The sequence below is a fragment of the Leptosomus discolor genome, chromosome 5 (assembly GCF_034619465.1).
Source record: "Leptosomus discolor isolate bLepDis1 chromosome 5, bLepDis1.hap2, whole genome shotgun sequence".
NCBI lineage: Eukaryota > Metazoa > Chordata > Aves > Leptosomiformes > Leptosomidae > Leptosomus > Leptosomus discolor.
The window spans coordinates 70,191,913-70,209,493 of record NC_141395.1 but is presented as its reverse complement, the minus strand read 5'-3'; the positions used below and the strand labels follow the sequence as shown (position 1 = coordinate 70,209,493).

General features: G+C 65.8%; 3 protein-coding genes across 3 annotated transcripts; 2 read left to right on the top strand and 1 right to left on the bottom strand.

The window, feature by feature from the left end:
- The first annotated feature begins 2,081 nt into the window (after positions 1 to 2,081).
- Positions 2,082 to 3,648, top strand: C5H8orf82 (chromosome 5 C8orf82 homolog). Its single transcript, XM_086465895.1, has 3 exons — positions 2,082 to 2,201; positions 2,352 to 2,400; positions 3,149 to 3,648. The coding sequence occupies exons 1-3, from the start codon at positions 2,082 to 2,084 to the stop codon at positions 3,628 to 3,630; spliced, it is 651 nt and encodes a 216-aa protein (XP_086322021.1). The 3' UTR covers positions 3,631 to 3,648.
- A 336-nt stretch (positions 3,649 to 3,984) lies between these two features.
- On the bottom strand, positions 3,985 to 7,224 carry LRRC14 (leucine rich repeat containing 14). Its single transcript, XM_086465887.1, is given in 4 exon segments — positions 3,985 to 4,677; positions 5,854 to 6,437; positions 6,439 to 6,502; positions 7,217 to 7,224. Coding segments are annotated over 3 exon segments (1,164 nt in total). The 5' UTR covers positions 6,472 to 6,502; positions 7,217 to 7,224; the 3' UTR covers positions 3,985 to 4,130.
- A 1,305-nt stretch (positions 7,225 to 8,529) lies between these two features.
- On the top strand, positions 8,530 to 17,179 carry RECQL4 (RecQ like helicase 4). Its single transcript, XM_086466037.1, has 26 exons — positions 8,530 to 8,613; positions 9,601 to 9,634; positions 9,878 to 9,966; positions 10,626 to 10,769; positions 10,848 to 10,869; positions 11,185 to 11,617; positions 11,698 to 11,800; positions 12,276 to 12,390; positions 12,535 to 12,642; positions 12,858 to 12,971; positions 13,054 to 13,146; positions 13,235 to 13,371; positions 13,513 to 13,596; positions 13,694 to 13,864; positions 13,996 to 14,187; positions 14,314 to 14,440; positions 14,684 to 14,946; positions 15,046 to 15,186; positions 15,337 to 15,499; positions 15,581 to 15,710; positions 15,804 to 15,970; positions 16,012 to 16,021; positions 16,083 to 16,247; positions 16,357 to 16,516; positions 16,873 to 16,969; positions 17,058 to 17,179. Exons 1-26 carry the CDS (start codon positions 8,530 to 8,532, stop codon positions 17,177 to 17,179), a joined length of 3,468 nt encoding a protein of 1,155 aa, XP_086322163.1.
- Positions 17,180 to 17,581: the final 402 nt, after the last annotated feature.

Here is a 17,581-nt window from a genome sequence, read left to right as displayed (position 1 = left end):
GGGTGGGGGGGTGGGGAGAGCGGAGGGAGGGGGGAGGGGTGTCCCCCCCCTCTTCCTCCTCTTCCGTTGAATTAATTTTTCTTTTTCTATCTTAAATTTTGGGGGTTTATTTTTCTTCATTTTTCCTTTTTTTTGTGTGCGTGTGTGGCCCCTCCCCCCCCTTTTTTTTCTTTTTTTTTTTTAAGTTTTATTTATTATTAAAAATGAGAAAATTATTAAAAAAACACAAAACCCCCCCAAACCCAAGGGACAAACCCAGCCCGGCCGCTGCGGGACCCTCCCCCCGGGCGGGGGGGGGGAGGAGGGGTGTGGTTTATTGGGGGGGGGAGGGAGGGGTTTGGGGGTGTCCCCTGGGCTGCCGAACTCTGTCATTGGGGCGTGTGGACGTATAGAGGCGCCGCCCCGTCGTGTGAATAAAGCTACGTATGGAGAGAGCCGCGGGGCTGCTCGTTCACTCTGGAGCGGATCAATGGCTGGGAGGCGGGTTTGGGGGGCACAGAGGGACTATAGGGGGGGAGGGACGGGCCCGGCTGCACCCCCCGGGGTGGACGTATAGAGGCGCCGCCCCGTCGTGTGAGTAAAGCCACGTATGGAGAGAGCCACGGGGCTGCTCGTTCACTCTGGAGCGGATCAAGGGGCCCATGGGAGCTGCAGAGGGTTCTATATAAGCCCCGCCCAGGCTATAGGGGCGTATACGGTCACGCAGGTTGTATAGGGCTCCCCTTGCAGGCACTATAGCGTGCACCAGGCGCTATAGGGTGCATGGGGCAGTGTATGTGCCCCTCCCCAGGGGTGGGCGGGTATGGGGTGTATATGTACCTCCCCAGGGGTGTATGTGGGGTCCATAGGGGTATATAAGCACCCCCAGGGGTACCAAAAGCTGCGCAGGGTCATATATAGGGGTTTGTAAAGGTGCCCGGGGGGGAGGGGGGGGGGCGTGTAGGGGGTTTCTATAGGGGTGTCTATATGGGTGTCTATAGGGGCATGTGGGGGTGTATGGGGTGCACAGGGGATTGGGGGGGGTGTATAGGGTGCACAAGCGGTGTATAGGGGCACCCAGGGCGTGCAGGGGCGCATATAGGGGTGTATGTGTGTATATAGGGGCACGGGGGTGTCTATAGGGGGTCTGAGTGTCTATAGGGGGGATTTCTATAGGGGTGAGGTGTATAGGGGCGGTTGGGGGGGGATATGGGGATTTATAGGGGTAGGCGGGTGTCTGTAGGGGGTATGGGTGCCTATAGAGGTGGGCAGAGTTATATGGGGTGCGGGGGGGGGTGGCTGTGAATAGGGCTGCATGGGTGCCTATAGGGGTGGGTGGGTGCATATGGATAGTATAGGGGTCTGCAGGGGCTACAGGTGCCCACGGGGTGGGGTAGGTGCCTATAGGGGTGCAGGTACCTATAGGGCTGCGGGTGCCTATAGGATGCAGGTGCCTATAGGGGCTGCGTGTCTATCGGGGTGTGGGTGCCTATAGGGCGCCTAGAGGGCGTGCGGGTGACTACCAGGGGCTGAGTGCCTATAGGTCTGCGGGTGCCTATAGGGGCTGTGTGTCCCTATAGAGTGCGTGTCCCTATCGGAATGTGGGTGCCTATAGGGGCTGCATGTCCCTATAGGAGCGTGAGTGCCTATAGGGGGGGATGGGTGACTATAGGGGGTGCCGGTGCCTATAGGGGCTGCGTGTCCCTATGGGGGGGGGGGGGTGCCTATAGGGCGTGCGGGTGCCTATCGAGGGGATGAGTGGCTATAGGGGGTCCACGTGCCTACGGGGGTGCGGGTCCCTATCGGGGTGTGGGTGCCTATAGCCCTGCGTGTCCCTATCGGGCTGCGTGTCCCTATAGGGGGGTGGGTGCCTATAGGGGCTGCGTGTCCTTATAGGGGGGTGGGTGCCTATAGGGGGTGCGGGTCCCTATAGGAGCGTGAGTGCCTATAGGGGTGCGGGTGCCTATCGGAGGGAGCGGTTCCCTATGGGGGGGTCTCTGTTCCCCCCCCCCCCCCGCTGCCGGCCCCTCCGGCGCCGGGTCCCGCTTTCCCGCCCGGCGCGCGCTCCCGGCGGCGCCACTTCCGGTTCCGGCGGCGCCGCGATGCGGCTGCACCCGGCGCTGCGCTGCTGCGGCCGCGGGCCCGGGCCCGGTTACCGGCAGGGGCAGCGCCCGGGGCCCCGCACCCGCGAGTATTTCTATTACCTCGACCACCACGGGCAGGTACCGGAGAACCGGGGCGAGGGGGGGGGGGCTCGGACCGCCCTCCCCCCTTCCACCCCCCCCCCCCGGGCAGGCCCCGGGGCGATTTAACGGGATTTGGGGGGGGGGGTTCACTTGGGGTTTTTTCCGGTTGGTTTTTTTTTTTTCCAGCTTTTCCTGGACGACACCAAAGTGAAGAATTTCATCACCTGCTTCAAAGGTACCGGGGGCGCCCCCGAAACCACGGGAAATTGCCCCAAAAGCGCTTCGGCGGCTTAACTGGGACATAATCCTTAATGGGGGGGGGCTGGGCCTTAATTGGGATCTAATCCTTAATTGGGATCTAATCCTTAATTGGGACATGGGCCTGGAATGGGATATAATTCCTAATTGAAATCTAATCCTTAATTGGGGCCTGGGCTTTAATTGGGATCTAATCCTTAATTGGGGGGGGTCTGGGCCTTAATTGGGATTTAATTCCTAATTGGGATCTAATCCTTAATGCGGGGGGGGGGGGGGGTCTGGGCTTTAATGGGGACCTGGGCCTTAATTGGAATCTGATCCTTAATTGGGACCTGGTCCTTAAGCAGGGTCTGGGCCTTAATTAGGATTGGCTCTTTAATTGGGATTAGATCCCTAATTGAGGTCTCATCCTCAACCAGGGGTGCTGCACCCTCAGCAGTGGGGGGACACCCCCCCCCCCCCAGCTCCCACACCTTTGCAGGTGGCCAAGCACCCACCGGGCCTCATTTGCATATTAATTACCTCCTTCATTAAGCAGCGCCCGCTCTTAATTATCCATGAAGCAGCTTCCCAGTGGGGCTGGTCCTCCTGCACCTCCACCATGGCGGCCCTTGACCAACCCCCTCCCTTCCCCTGACCAACCCACCCCGTTAATTACCACGCCGGGGGGGGAGGGTGTTAATTAATCCTCTGGAGGTTAATGAGGCTGATGGGGGTCCCGGCAGACGTCGGGTTCCTCACCTTCTTCTTCCAGCGCCTGGAGCCGAACCGGAGCAGGCGCTACGAGGCCGAATTCCCCTTCGTCTCGCTGTGCGGCCGGGAGCGGAACTTCCTCCGGTGCGACGACCGCCCCATCGTCTTCACCCACCTCCTGGCGGGCTCCGGTGAGAGCCGGTGGTTCCTGTCCTACTGCGGCGGCGCCGACCGCCTCACCGTCCCCTTCCGCCCCGAGAGCTTGGCGGTGGCGCCGGAGAGCGGGCGGCTTTACCACACGGCGCCGGCCAAGGTGGGCGGCGTGGGGTTGGTGCGCTCGGCCTTGGCGCTGGAGTGGAGCGCCGGCTTTGAGTACGGCGCGGGACCGGCACGGCACCCCACCCATTTCAGCTGGGAAGGGCGGCGCTACCGGCTCACCGAGGAGTTGGTGCCGTTGCTGGGTGGCGGCGCCAGGGAATTGCCGGTGATGACCGGCTCACCGCGGCAAGGGTGAGGCGGGGAGGCCCGCTGGCCCCCGTGCCGGTGGCGGAAAGGGGCGGTGGGGCTCAGCACCGCGGTGTGGCGGCTACCACCGCGGCATGGGGGGCTCCCGCCGCGACCCCCGTTAAGCGTGTGGAAAAAAAAACTCAACCCTTAAACCAAACGGTGCTGTTTTTGAGCCCCCCCAGGGACGTGGGGTCCGGGGCAGGGTGGGGGTTGGGGGTGCTGCATGCGGAGTTACCGTCGGGTCTGCCAGCGGCACCGCGGTTGCGGTCTGTGCCGTAACGTCGCCGAGCGGCGTCTCTTTATTAACCGGTCTCCCGATTAACCGGTCTCCCGGCGGTAATGAATGGGAGGGGGATGTGCCAGCACGGTGCGCTGGCAACGCTTGCACCGGGATCCCCCGCGGCGCGGTGATGGTGGGAAAAGCGCCAGAAAACACCGAATTCGGGGAGGAAGGTGGCGGTTGGGGGACGGTGGTGAGGCCGCGGCGGGCGGCGAGCTCCGCCGGAGCTACAAGGCGAAACAGTCGAGGGCGCCGTAACGGCAGAGGCTGGTGGTCCAGACGGCGTCGGCTCTGCCGGAGCTCACCAGCCCCCGGCGCAGCTCGGCGGCGACGGCGGCCAACCGCTCCTCGTCCACCGCCTCCTCGGCGGGCGGCTGCCGGCGGTAGCAGTCGGTGGGGCAGGGGTAGCCGACGAGGCGCAACTCCGGCAGCGCCGCGGTTCGCCGGAGCAAGGCCTCGAGCCCCGGCGTGGCGAGGGGGTTGCCGAAAAGGCCGAGGCAGCGGAGGCGAGAGCAGCGGCAGAGCGCCGGCAGCAGGGCCTCGAGGCGGGCGTCGGTGAGGCGGCACTCCATGAGGTCCAGGTGGAGGAGGGAGGCCGAGGCCTCGGCCAGGAGGTGCCGGAGGGGCTGGAGGAGGGTTTCGGCGCAGTCGTGGCCGCTGAGGTCCAAGCGGCGGAGCGCTGGCGCGTGGGGGCTTCGGGCGAGGAAGGCGAGGTCGGCGGGGAGGAGGGAGCAGAAGGGCAGCTCCAGGCTCTCCAGGGGAGCCGGCAGGGCGCTGCGCGGCGGCGCCGGAGTCAGCCACGGGGGCCCGGCCATAATTAAGGTCCTGGCCTTAATTGGGGGCCCGGCCTTAATTGGGGTCTCGGCCTTAATCAGGATTGGGTCCTTAACTGGGGGCTCAGGCCTAAGTCAGGTCTCATCTTGAATCAGGTTTAGATCCTTAATTGGGGTCTCACCCTTAATTGGGGTCTCACCCTTAATTGGGGTCTCACCCTTAATTTGGATTAGATCCTTAATTGGGGCCTCACCCTTAATTGGGATTAGATCCTTAATTGGGGCCTCACCCTTAATTGGGGTCATATCCTTAATCAGGATTAGATCTTTGATTGGGGTCTCACCCTTAATCGGGATTAGATCCTTAATTGGGGTCTCATCCTTAATTGGGGTCTCATCCTTAATTGGGGTCTCATCCTTAACTGGGAGCTCAGGCCTAAGCAGGGTCTCATCTTGAATCAGGATTAGATCCTTAATTGGGGTCTCACCCTTACATGGGGTTTTAGCCTTAATCAGGATTAAATCCTTAATTGGGGTCTTAATTGGGGTCTCATCCTTAAGCAGGATTGGATCCTTAATTGGGATCTCATGCTTAAGTGAGGTCTTGCCCTTAATCAGGATTAGATCTTTTACTGGAATCTCATCCTTAATTGGAGTCTTGTCCTTAATCAGGATTAGATCCTTAAGCAGGGTCTCATCCTTAATTGGGACCTCAGCCTTAACTGGGATCTCAGTCAGGATCGGATCCTTAAGCAGTGTTTCATCCTTAATCAGGATCTGATCCTTAATCAGGATTAGAGCCTTAATTGGGACCTTATCCTTAAGCACGGTCTCAATCAGGATCGGATCCTTAATGGGGACCTCATCCTTAATGGGGATCTCAATCAGGATCGGATCCCTAATCAGGATCTCATCCTTAATTGGCCTCTCACCCTTAATCAGGACCTGACCGGGTGCGGTCCCTAAAGCCCCCCCCAGCCCGGGACCCCTAGCCATCCCCCCCAGTGGACCCCTAAATTCCCCCCCCCCAGGAACCCCTAAACCCCCCTTGTGGGACCCCTAAACCCCCCCCCAGGATCCCTAAACCGCCCCCAGGACCCCTAAACCCCCCACTCCCCACCCCACTAAGAGCAGGCTGACGCCTCGCCGCCCGCCTCCCCCCCCCCCCAGCACTTACCCGAGCAGCTGCCTCAGTTTCCCCGACAGCCTGGAGGAGCCCAGGTTGAGCTCCCGGAGGCGCGGCAGCCCCCCCAGCTGCGCGGCGAGACCCCCCAGGCCGCCGTCCGGCCCCGCCGCCAGGCCCCGGCGCACGTCCACGTTGCTGTAGGGCAGCCGGAGGCTGAGGAGGTCGGGGAAGGCGGCGAGGCGCGGCAAAACGGCGCCGAGCCCCTCCAGCCCCAGGTTGTTGAAGCGCAGCTCCACCCGCCGCACGCCGGCGGGCGCCAGGGCCTCCAGCAAGCTCACGGTGCCGCCGGCCGAGAGCTCCTCGGCGTGGAAATCCCGGCATTTGAGGCGCAAGGCGGCGCCGGCGGCGGCTCCGGCGCGCAGGGCGTCCCGCACGACACCGTAGGACGTGGCGTTGACAAAGAGGTCGGCGCGGATCTCCACGCCGGCTGGGCGGCGGCGGGCCGCCGGGGCGCCGGAGGGGGCCTCTGCGGCGTTTGGAGCGGCGGTGGGGGCCGTCGTTTTGGTGCGGGAGACCTCGAGGCAGGCTTTGGCTAACGCCACGGTGCCGGACCACAGGCTCATCCCCTCGGGGCCCGCGGGTGGGGGCGGCGTCTTGGAGACCTGTCATGTCCAGCACCCGCAGGCGGCACCGGCGCTCGCTGGGCAAAACAACCAAAAAACGGTGAATCACGGAGCAGGGAACCAAAACGGTGAATAACTGAACTGGGAACCAAAATGGAACCAAGACAGTGAATCACTGAGCAGGGAGCCAAAACGGAACCAAAACGGGGACCAAAATGGAACCAAAACAGGGAATCACGGAGCAGGAACCAAAATGGAACCAAGACAGTGAATCACTGAGCAGGAGCCAAAACGGAGCCAAAACGGGACCAAAATGGAACCAAAACAGGGAATCACGGAGCCGGGAACCAAAACAGAACCAAAACAGTGGAAACTGAACTGGGAACCAAAACGGAACAAAGCGGTGAATCATGGAGCCAGAAACCAAAACGGAGCCAAACCGGTGAGTAACTGAACTGGGAACCAAAACGGAACCAGAACGGAACCAAAGCGGAACCAAAAACAGTGAATCACCGAGCTGGGAACCAGAATGGAACCAAAACGGAGCCAAAACGGGGAATCACCCAAGCAGGGAGCCAAATAGGACAAAAACAGAACAAAAACGGTGAGTCACGGAGCCGGGAACCAAAACCGACGGCGGTCCCGGCCGTGGCAACTCGCTCCAGCTCCGGCGCGCGGCGAGGGCGGGGGGGGTCCCGGTGGCCTCCCCGCCTTGCCGCCAACGCGGCGCCATCCCTTCCGTCTCGGCGAGGAGGAGGAAGACGACGGCTCCCGCCCGTCCCGGCACCCACCTCGGATCGTGGCGGGGCTCGTCCAGCGCCCGGCGGAGGTGCGCCACGACGGCCAGGATGACGGCCTGGACGCAGGGTTTGGTGGGTTGCGGCGGGGGCCGGTGGCGGTGGGGGTCGGGGTGGCCCAAGAGGCGGCGGAAGGCGAGGAGGGGGAAGGGCCAGGTGGCCACCAGGTCGGCGAGGGCCAGCGGGCGGGCGTCGAGGCAGGCGGCGCGGAAGAGGAGCGGGTAGAGCTCGGCGGGGAGGCGGGCGAGGGCGCGGCGGGCGCCGGGGCGGTGGGCCAGGAGGCGGCGGGCGCAGAGGAAGGCGAGGGAGGGGACGAGGGTGGCATCGGCAGCGAGGGGGGCTGCGGGATGGGGGGGACGGACACACACACACACGCTGGGACACGCCCCCCCCCCCAGCCCCCCAACTTGTTCTGTGCCGGGTTGGTGCCGTGGTGGCGGTGAGGGGGTCAGGCTGTGGCGGAGGGGGCACCCCACAGCCCACCCCCCCCACACATCCCCCCCCAGGTCAGTCCCCCCATCACAGGGACAGTCCCCCCCATTACAGGGATCCCCCACAGCCCCCCTACCCAGTCCCCCCAATCACAAGGACCCTCCACAGCCCCCCCCGAACCCAGTGCCCCCATCACAGGGATAGCCCCCCCCCCCCCCGACCCCCCACATCACCCCTAATCCAGCTCCCCCGTCACAGGGATCCCCCCGAACCCAGTCCCCCCATCACAGGGACCCCCCCACACCTCCCCCCCAGCCCAGTCCCCCCATCACAGGGACACACTACCCCAGTCTCCCCCATCACAGGAACCCCCCCACACCTCCCCCCCAGCCCAGTCCCCCCCCATCACAAGGACCCCCCACACCCCCCCCCCAGCCCAGTCCCCCCATCACAGGGATACACCACCCCAGTCCCCCCCATTACAGGGACCCCCCCATGACAGGACACGCCCCCCCGGCCCCGCCCCCTCACCTCGCGCCCCCAGCCCCTCACTCTCCGCCAGGACCCTCCACTGTCCCGCTCCGGCCACGCTTCCGGCCATGCGCGGTGACGCCCAGCACCTCCCTTCGCCAATCAGAGCGCGAAGCCCACCGGAGGAGGCGGGTTCGTGCGCTGTCCGTCGGCGACTCCCGCCCTCCTCCCTTTCCATTGGTTCCTGCCGCTGCCCGTCAGTGCTCCTTCCCTTCCCATTGGCTGAGGCGCTGCGGGAGCGGGAAGTTCGCTCTCCCGCCGCTCTGAGGGAGACCCCCGGGTCTCCCCACCCCGGGCGGCTTTTGGGTCAACGAGACCCCCCGGGAACCGGCCCCGGGGCCGCCATGGAGCGGCAGGGGGAGGTGAAGGCCCTGCTGAAGCAGTGGGAGGCGGATTTCTTCCGGGAGCGGCGGAAGAAGCCCAGCCAGGTGCCGGGGGGGGGTCGAGGCCTATGGCGGAGGGGCTCCGGCCTGCAGCCGGGTGGGCTGGGGGAACCTCCCGGGGGTTGTCCCTTCACCGGGAGCCCCGTTTGCCGCCGTCCCCGGGGGTCCCAGTACTGCTGGGGCGGGGGTGTCCCAGCCGTGGCCCTGCTTAAAGGGGGGTCTGTTCTCCACAAAGTGAAAGCCAAGAGAGGCTCCTCTCGGGCTGCCCCCACAAGCTCTTCCCCCCCCCCCCCCTCCAGCTTCTCCTCCCCCCCCCCAGCTTCTCCTCCCCCCCCCCCCCAGCTTCTCCTCCCCCCCCCCCCCAGCTTCTCCTCCCCCCCCCCGCTTCTCCTCCCCCCCCCCGCTTCTCCTCCCCCCCCCCGCTTCTCCTCCCCCCCCCCGCTTCTCCTCCCCCCCCCCGCTTCTCCTCCCCCCCCCCGCTTCTCCTCCCCCCCCCCCGCTTCTCCTCCCCCCCCCCGCTTCTCCTCCCCCCCCCGCTTCTCCTCCCCCCCCCCGCTTCTCCTCCCCCCCCCCGCTTCTCCTCCCCCCCCCCCGCTTCTCCTCCCCCCCCCCCAGCTTCTCCTCCCCCCCCCCCGCTTCTCCTCCCCCCCCCCGCTTCTCCTCCCCCCCCCCCCCGCTTCTCCTCTCCCCCCCCCCGCTTCTCCTCTCCCCCCCCAGCTTCTCCTCTCCCCCCCCAGCTTCTCCTCCCCCCCCTCCCAGCTTCTCCTCCCCCCCCCCGCTTCTCCTCCCCCCCCCCCGCTTCTCCTCCCCCCCCCCCCGCTTCTCCTCCCCCCCCCCCGCTTCTCCTCCCCCCCCCGAGCTCCTTGTCCCAACTGCAAATTTAAACTTTAACTTTATTTAAAAAATATATTTAAAAAAAAAAAAACAGCCCAAAAAACCCCAAATCACGGCCCGTCGGAGGCCCTCTCTGTCCTGCGGGCGCCAAAACTAATTGGGGGGGGGGGTCGGTCTCTCCCCCCCTTCCCTTTACAGGCCGATGTCCGGGCGGCTCCGGAGGACATCAGACGTAAGTGCCCCTCCCCTCGCCCCCCCAACCCCTCCTCCACCCCGGGGGGGGTTCAGGGCGGTTCAGAGGACCCTAGGGGGGGTTCGAGGGGGCCAAGTGGCGCTGGGTTCCCCCCACGGGCGGCCAGAGCTGGGGGGGGCGTCACCAGGTTGGTTTGGGGGGGGATCTGGTGACGGTTCCTGGTGTCTCTTGGGGTTTCCCGGTAAGTCCCGGTGATGCCAAACCAAACCGCGGCCCTGGCAGGGCTCTACCGGGAGTACCAGGCACTGAAGCGGCGGGGCGAGGCGGCGGAGCCCCCACCGGCGGAGCGGGGACCCGAGGAGCCCCCCGAGGTTCGGGCGTTTTGGGGAGCGGGGGGGTCGTGGTTGGGGCTTTGGGGCTGCCCAAGCCCTGGGGGTCCCCCCTGGTTTTGGGGGATTGGTTGAGTTGAGCAAGGGGAATTGGTGAGTTGGCCCCAGAAAATGCCGATTTTGGGGCTTAGCGGAGGAATAAAGTTGGGGTTAGGCAAGATTTGGGCTGGAAAGTTGGGGTTTGGCGAGTTTGGGGCTGGAAAAGTTGGGGTTGGGCGAGTTTTGGGGGTCAATGTTCAGGTTTGGCGCATTTGGGGATTTAGAAGTTCAGATGTGACAAATTTGGGGATTTAAAAATTTGTATTTAACTATTTTTGGGGACTGGAAGCTTTGGATTGAACAAGTTTGGGGCTGGAAAGGTTCGGATTTGGCGCGTTTGGGGCTGGAAAGGTTGGGGTTTGGCACATTTGAGGCTTGAAAGCTTCAGATTTAACAGGTTTGGGGCTTGAAAAGTTTGAATTTAACAAGTTTGGGGATTTAGAATTTCAGATTTGACAAGTTTGGGGATTCAAGAGTTCAGATTGAACAATTTTGGGGGCCTGAAAGCTTCGGGTTTGGCGCGTTTGGGGCCCGAAAGCTTTGGTTTTGCCGCATTTTCGGGCTGTAACGGGCGGATTTCCCGGCGCGCGGTGCCGCGGCAGGTGCCGGACTCGGGCTGTTGGGGCGCCCACCTGAACCGCCGGCCCCAGACCCCGGCGCTGACCCGCCGCGCCGGCGCCGTGCCGGCCCCCTCGGCGCACTCCTACGGCCTGAAGCTCAAAGCCCACCTGGGAGCCACCGGCAAGGTCAGGCCCCACTGGTGACCCCCTTCCCCCCCTCCTCCCCCAAATTCCACCCCCCAAATCCCATCCCCCTCCTGCCAGAGCCCCCCCCAAATCCCCGACCCCCCTCGCTCTTCCCAGAGGGGGGAGCTGGGGGGTGGGGGGCACCCCCAACCCCCCCCATTTCATCCGGGGGGGGGGCGCAGAGTTTTGGGGGACGATGTGACCCCCCCGCCGTCCCCAGGAGCCCCCCCTGACCCCACGGAGGACCCCCACCCCCAGGAGGACCCCAACGCTCCCCAAATTCCCCGCCGAATTTGGCGACGGAAGCCGCAGCACCGCCGGTTTTGCCGAGCGAAGGCGCCGAGCCGGGCGATCTCCTCCTCCCTCCTGCCGTGGCGGGGCTGACCCCCCTCATCCTCACGGGGGGGGCTGAAGGCGCCCCCTCCCCCCAGTAAATTCCAGCAGCTGAAGCGGACGCTGGCGCAGAGACTGGGCTCACTGGATCCCGCCTGGCTGCGGCGGTGCCAGGAGGCACCGGGGGATGCTGGGACGGCACCAGGAGGGGAGCGGGGAGGGGGGGTCGAGGGGGTCGCCCCGCAGCAAGATGGTGGCTCTGGGGGAGTTTTGGCGGGAGATTCCGGGAGGAAAAGGCCCCGTGGAGACGGCGCGGTGGTGGCGGCGGCACCGGCAAAGCTGTGGCGGAGCGAGGAGGTAGAAGATCAGGAGGAGGAGGCGGAAGGAGAGGAGGAGGAAGAGCGCGGGGCAGCCCGAAAGGAGAGCGGGAAAGTGCCGGTTCCCTCGGAAAACCTCCCAGGGGAAGCGGAGGAGGCGGCAAAACCCGGACGCCCCCGCCGAGCCGGCGCTGCCGGGTAAGTCCTGGCTCTCAACGAGGGGATTTGGCCTTAAATCGGGGCGTTTTGGGGCCGGGGCCAACCTCTCTTCGCCGCAGGGCGCCTCGGCGGAGCGCCGGCAACTTCGTCCGGCTCAACCTCAAGACCAAATCTTACACCCAGCGCCGCGGCGCCCTGCGTGGGAGTCGCCTCCGCAAGCAGGTAACGGCGCTGCCGCGGCGGCACCAAACCCATTCCGAGCTCTTCCGGCTCTCCCTCATCTTCGTGGCATTGGAATTTCTGTATTTTTCCCGGTTTTGCTGATTTTTTCATCAGCTTTTTTTAATTCTTTCATCATTTTCTTTGGGGTTTTGGTGTCCCGGCCACGCGGCGGGGCGGCTCCCTGCCCGTCCCGCTGCTGCCAGGCTTCTCCGCCTCATGCACCTTCAGCTTTGCCACAAAACCCTGTTTGTTTCTTTTTTTTCACTGTTTTCCCGTTAATTAACATGAAACCCTTCGGCGCCCTCTCGGCGAGCGCCGGCTGCGCCAAAACGCCCTTTAATCCCTCAAGCTTCATGCGTTGACGCGGCGTTTTGGCAAAACCCCGGCACTGGGGTGGAGTAAAGCAAAACAAACTGTAAAATTCAATATTTTGGGGGATAAAAACCCCTAATTTTGGGGCGCCTTCGCGCCGCAGGTGTGGCAGCAGAAGTGGCGGAAGAAAGCGGAGCGCTTCGGCGGCGGCGGCTCCTCCGGCGTCTGCTTCAGGTGCGGCGAGGCCGGGCACTGGGCGGCGGCGTGCCGCGGCCGAGGTAAGGCTTTGGAGGTGGATTTCGGTTTGGCAAAGCCTGGGGGGGGGGCACGTTTGGGCCTGGTTGTGCCGGGGAAGAGGCGGCGGGGGGGGAAACGCCGCCGTGCTTTGCCGTGGGTTGGAGGGCCAGGCTTGTCACCGGCAGAGCCGCCAGCGGAGAGCGGCGGCGCCGATGAAGAGGAGGACGAAGCTCCTTTGCCCACGCTGGAGGAAGTGGCTCGCCAAACCAACAGTGTCTACAGAGAGCTCTCCGGTGAGACTGCCGGCACGCCGTGGCTGGCGCCAGCATGAGCTCGTGGAATCGCGGTTTTTTCGTTATTACGTTTTTTTTCTCCCTGGGGAAGTTTTGGTTTTGCTCCCGGGGGGGGTTGTGCCGCGGTGTGACCCCCCTCCGGCCTTAAAACACCGGCAGCGGGGGTCGAAAAGCTGCCTGCGGGGTCCCAACCGCCGCCATCCTCCCCCCGGCAGAGCGCGGTGCCGGCACCGACGGGGATGGATCCCAGCAGCTTCCGGAGGAGCCGCCTTCCCTGGACGAGCCCCCTGCGCCCGTGGAGCCCCTCTACAGCCCGGGGGCGGCGCGAGGTACAGCTCACCGCGGCGCCGGGGTGGGGATGGGGGGTTTTTTTGGCCCATCCTCACCGGCGGCGTCTCCGTGCCCCGGCAGAGCCCCCGGCGGAGGTGGTGGAGGCTCTGCAGGCGCTGGGCTACAGCTCCTTCCGCCCGGGCCAGGAGGAGGCCGTCATGAGGATCCTCTCCGGTGGGTTTGACCCTCCCACCGCCGCCTCCGGGGACCAGGTGGTCGCCAACCGAAGCCCCCAACCCTCCTCGTTTCCCCCCCCACCCAGGTCTCTCCACGCTCGTGGTGTTACCGACGGGGACGGGGAAGTCCCTCTGCTACCAGCTCCCCGCTTACCTCTACCACCGGCGTTCCCGGTGCGTCACCTTGGTCATCTCCCCCCTGGTGGCCCTCATGGATGACCAGGTACCGCTGGCTGGAACCTCCCAGTTCTCCCACTCCGGGTGCTGCTGGGGGGGGGGGGGGGGGAGGCGCCTTCCTGAATGGGGAGGTCGGCACCCCCCTTTGCCAAACTCACCAGGGATTGGGGACGCCCTTCGCCCCCAGATCGCGGCGCTGCCGCCCTCCCTGCGCGCCGTCTGCGTCCACTCCGACATGACCCGACCCCAGCGGGACGCGGCGATGGAGAAGGTGACGGGGCGGCGGGGGGGGGAGGGGATGGGTGGTGCCGGACCCTCCCGGCGTCACCGCGCCGAGGGGGTGCCACAACCCACCCCCCGCCCCCCAGGTGAGGCGCGGCGAGGCGCCGGTGCTGCTGCTCTCCCCCGAGGCTTTGGTGGGGGGCAGCGAGTGGGGGGCCGGCTCCCTGCCCCCCGTGGCTTTCGCCTGCATCGACGAAGCTCACTGCCTCTCCCAGTGGTCCCACAACTTCCGTCCCCGTTACCTGCGGCTCTGCCAGGTGCGCCGGCGGCGCCGGGAAACCACCGCGGGGCTCTCCCGGTGGATTTTGTTGATTTTCCGATGGGGTTTTTGTCGATTTTTTTTTTTTTTTTTCTTTCTTTCTTTCTTTTCCCCCCCTTTTCCCGGCAGGTTCTGCGGCAGCGCCTGGGCGTGCGCTGCTTCCTGGGCCTGACGGCCACCGCCACGCCGGCGACGGCGCGGGAGGTGGCTCGCCACCTCGGCATCCCACCGGAGGAAGCGGTGACGCCGGCGGGTTGCGGCACCGCCGTCGTGCCGCCCAACCTGCGCCTCTCCGTCTCCCTCGACCGCGACAGGGATGAGGTAGGGGAGACACGGGCGGGGTGGCCAAAAATCACCAGATTTTCACCAGGTTTCTCCGATTCGTGGGTTTTTTCTCACGGCGAATCCTCCCCCACTCCCTCTCCTCGCCCCCCTCCCCCCCCCCAGGCCCTCGTCGCGCTGCTGCGGGGGCCTCGTTTCGGCGCCGCCGGCTCCGTCATCGTCTACTGCACGCGGCGGGAGGAGACGGCGCGCATCGCGGCGCTCCTCCGCACCCGCCTCCCCGGCACAGCGGCTCCACCGCGCCAGAACGACACCAAGGGTGAGCGCCGGCGCCCCAGCGAGCGTGAAGCCAAATTTCCGCCGCCCCCCCCCACCCCGAAGAATCCTGGTGCCAATTTCTGCTGCCAGCTGGCAATGCCGCTCCGGCCCCACCGCGGTTGAACGAGTGGCTGCGCTTCCCCCCGCCAAAATCACCGATTAAGCGCCATTAAAGCCCCTTTTCTCGCTTTTTTTCCCCCCTTGGCAGAGCGCCTCCGCCGCCCGCCAACGTGGCTCGCCGACGCTTACCACGCCGGCCTCTCCCCCGCCGAACGCCGCCGCGTCCAGAGCGGCTTCATGAGCGGCCGCCTCCGCGTGGTGGTGGCCACGGTGGCGTTCGGCATGGGCTTGGATAAACCCGACGTCCGCGGCGTCGTGCACTACAACCTGCCCAAAAACTTCGAGACTTACGTCCAGGAGATCGGCCGCGCCGGGCGGGACGGCGCGCCGGCACACTGCCACCTCTTCTTGGACCCACAGGTAACCGGCACCGGCGCGGTGTCACGGTTTGGGGGGGGGGGGCTTTCCCTCTTGATTTTGGGGGGGGGGTTCCCTGTGTTTCACCGCTGCCCTCGCCAGGGCGGGGACCTCCCCGAGCTGCGGCGCCACATTTACAGCGACGGGGTGGATTTCTTCGCCGTCAAGACGCTGGTGCAGAAGGTTTTCCCGCCCTGCCGGTGCTCGGAGCTGCGCCAGAAACGCCGGGACGGCGGTGGCGAGGTGAGGGCAGGACTCTGCTGCCGCGGCCGAGAACGCTTTCATGGCGGGGGGGGTTGAGCTTAAACTGGGGGAGGGGGAGGCCGGAGCGCGGTTGGGCTGCGCCAAAACGGCGGGCCGTCCTCTCCACAAGCGCCACCGCGTCCCTCGCAGGACGGCGAAGGGGAGGACGCCGCGATGGCCGAGCTCCCGGCGGAGGAAGACGAGGAGGAGGAGGAGGAGGATGGCACCGCGGCGGCGAGGCGGGTGTGCCGCAAGCACGAGCGAGCTCTCTCCATCTGCCAAACCGTGGAGGCCCTGGATGTCCGGGAGGAAGGTGAGGGGCTGGGGGGTGGGGGAGGAATCCCAGTGGGATCCTGGTGGAGATCCCGGTGGGATCCCGGCGTTTCCCCCGCAGCCATCGAGACCCTCCTGTGCTACCTGGAGCTGCACCCACGGCGCTGGCTGGAGCTGCTGCCTCCCACCTACGCGTCCTGCCGGCTGCTGTGCCACGGGGGACCCCGGCAGCTCCGCGCCGCGGCACGCAGGTCAGAACCGCAGCGCCGGGGGGGACTGCGGGAGGTCAACCGCGGCGCGGTGGCAGCGGGTTATTTCGGTGTCTCCCCCCCCCCCCACCTCAGCTGCCCCGCTGTCGCCGCCGCCCTGGCACAGAGGGACCCCGGCGCCGCCGCCGCCTCGCTGGAGTTCGACGTGGTGGCGCTGAGCGACGCCATGGGGTGGGAGGTGGCACCGGTGAAACGCGCCCTGCGGCAGCTCCGGTGGGATCCGCGCCTCCGCCAAGGTACCGGTGTTTCCCCCCCGCGGGGGGGCGGGGATCCCCTCCAGCAGCTGCCGGGTCGTGGTGAGCACCGGCTCCACCAGCTCTCGGTGCCTCCAGGGGGGCGCGGTGAAGGGCCGAGCGGGATCCTGGTGGAGTTTGGTGATTTGTCCTTCCGCCTCCGCGCCTACGGCGACCTCACGGCGCGGGAGCTGGATTCCCTCTGCGCCTTCCTCCACCGCAAGGTGGTGGCCAGGGAGAAGGCGGCTCTTGGCCAACTCCGCGCCTGCTTCCGGGCCTTCCGGAGGTGAGACCCCCCCGTAACCCCTGCCCAAACCTCCCCTTCCCAGTTTGGGGGCCCAGTGGGGTACTGGGAAGGGAGGAGGTTGATGGTGCTGGGGCGGGGGGGGGCGCAGCGTGGCCTTCCAGACCTGCGGGCCTCACCCTGCCGAGGAGGAGGAGGAGAGGAGCGGCCGCCTGAAGGCTCTGCTCAAGGCCTACTTCGAGGAGGAGCCCGCCGGCGAGGAGGAGGAGGAGGAGGAAGAGGAGGAGGAGGAAGATCTCGGCGCTGCTGAAGTGAGCAAACCCGCTTTTATTGGGGGGTCGGAGGAGATTGGGGCTGGGGGGAGGATGAGGATGAGGGGGGTTGGAGGAGGTTGGGGTTGGGGGGAGGATGAGGGTGATGGGGGTTGGAGGAGTTCGGGGTTGAGGTGAGGATGAGGGGAGTCAGGGGGGGTTGGGGTGAGGATGAGGATGATGGCGGTCGGGGTGAGGATGATGGGGGGTCGGAGGAGATGGGGGTCGGGGTTGGGGGGAGGAGGATGGGGGTCATGGGGGATTGAGGTCGGGGTGAGGATGAGGGGGGTCGGGGTGGAGGTGGGGGTGAGGATGAGGAGGGACCTGGCCCAGCCCCGTGTCCTTCGCAGCTGCAGGAGAGCCAGATCCGCGCCGACATCCGCCACTTCCTCGCCGTCCGCCACGACGAGAAGTTCTCCGGCAGGGCCGTCGCCAGGATCTTCCACGGCATCGGTAAGAGGGGGGGGGGGGGGGGGAGGGGGTTCCCCCAGACCTCCACCCTGCCCTTCCTCACCGGGGGGGGGCGCTTCCCTGCCCACAGGCAGCCCCCGGTTCCCCGCCCAGATCTACGGCCGCGACCGCCGGTTCTGGCGGAAACATCTCGCCTTCTCCTTCCCCCGCCTCGCCCGCCTGGCCACCGAGGAGATCCTGGCCACCCGGTGAGGGCCAGCAGGCCCAAAACCCCGCGGCCACCTCGCCCCCCACCCCCCAGGCTGCAGCTTGGGGTTTTTGGCTGGATTTTATCGAGGAATTAATAAAAATTGATAAAAACCATCGCTATGGCTGGGGGGGGAGGTGTCTGTCGCCACCAGGAGGGGACCGGGGTCCCTTCCCTCGCTGCGCCCGGTGAGCTGGGACTGCCCTGGCGCCCTGCCGGCACCCTGCCGGCACCCTGCCCGCGCCGCCCCAGCGAGCAGCTGCTCACCGCGCCGACGAGGAGCCAGAGCAGCCAGCCCCGGCGTCCCGGCCTCCTTCCCTTCCCCCTCCACCCCTTTTCTAGCCAAACTGGGTGCTCTTCCCCCGGCACCCATCTCTCGGGGAAGCCCCGGTGAGGATGAAGCACTT

Excerpts from the sequence above, each read along its gene's own strand:
- C5H8orf82 (XM_086465895.1), top strand. The coding sequence starts at position 2,082 with ATGCGGCTGCACCCGGCGCTGCGCTGCTGCGGCCGCGGGCCCGGGCCC. Across the intron at positions 2,202-2,351 it reads ACCTCGACCACCACGGGCAG|CTTTTCCTGGACGACACCAA; the intron begins GTACCGGAGAAC and ends TTTTTTTTCCAG. Across the intron at positions 2,401-3,148 it reads TTTCATCACCTGCTTCAAAG|ACGTCGGGTTCCTCACCTTC; the intron begins GTACCGGGGGCG and ends GGGTCCCGGCAG.
- RECQL4 (XM_086466037.1), top strand. The coding sequence starts at position 8,530 with ATGGAGCGGCAGGGGGAGGTGAAGGCCCTGCTGAAGCAGTGGGAGGCG. Across the intron at positions 9,635-9,877 it reads GGCTCCGGAGGACATCAGAC|GGCTCTACCGGGAGTACCAG; the intron begins GTAAGTGCCCCT and ends CGGCCCTGGCAG. Across the intron at positions 15,500-15,580 it reads CCTGGATGTCCGGGAGGAAG|CCATCGAGACCCTCCTGTGC; the intron begins GTGAGGGGCTGG and ends TTTCCCCCGCAG.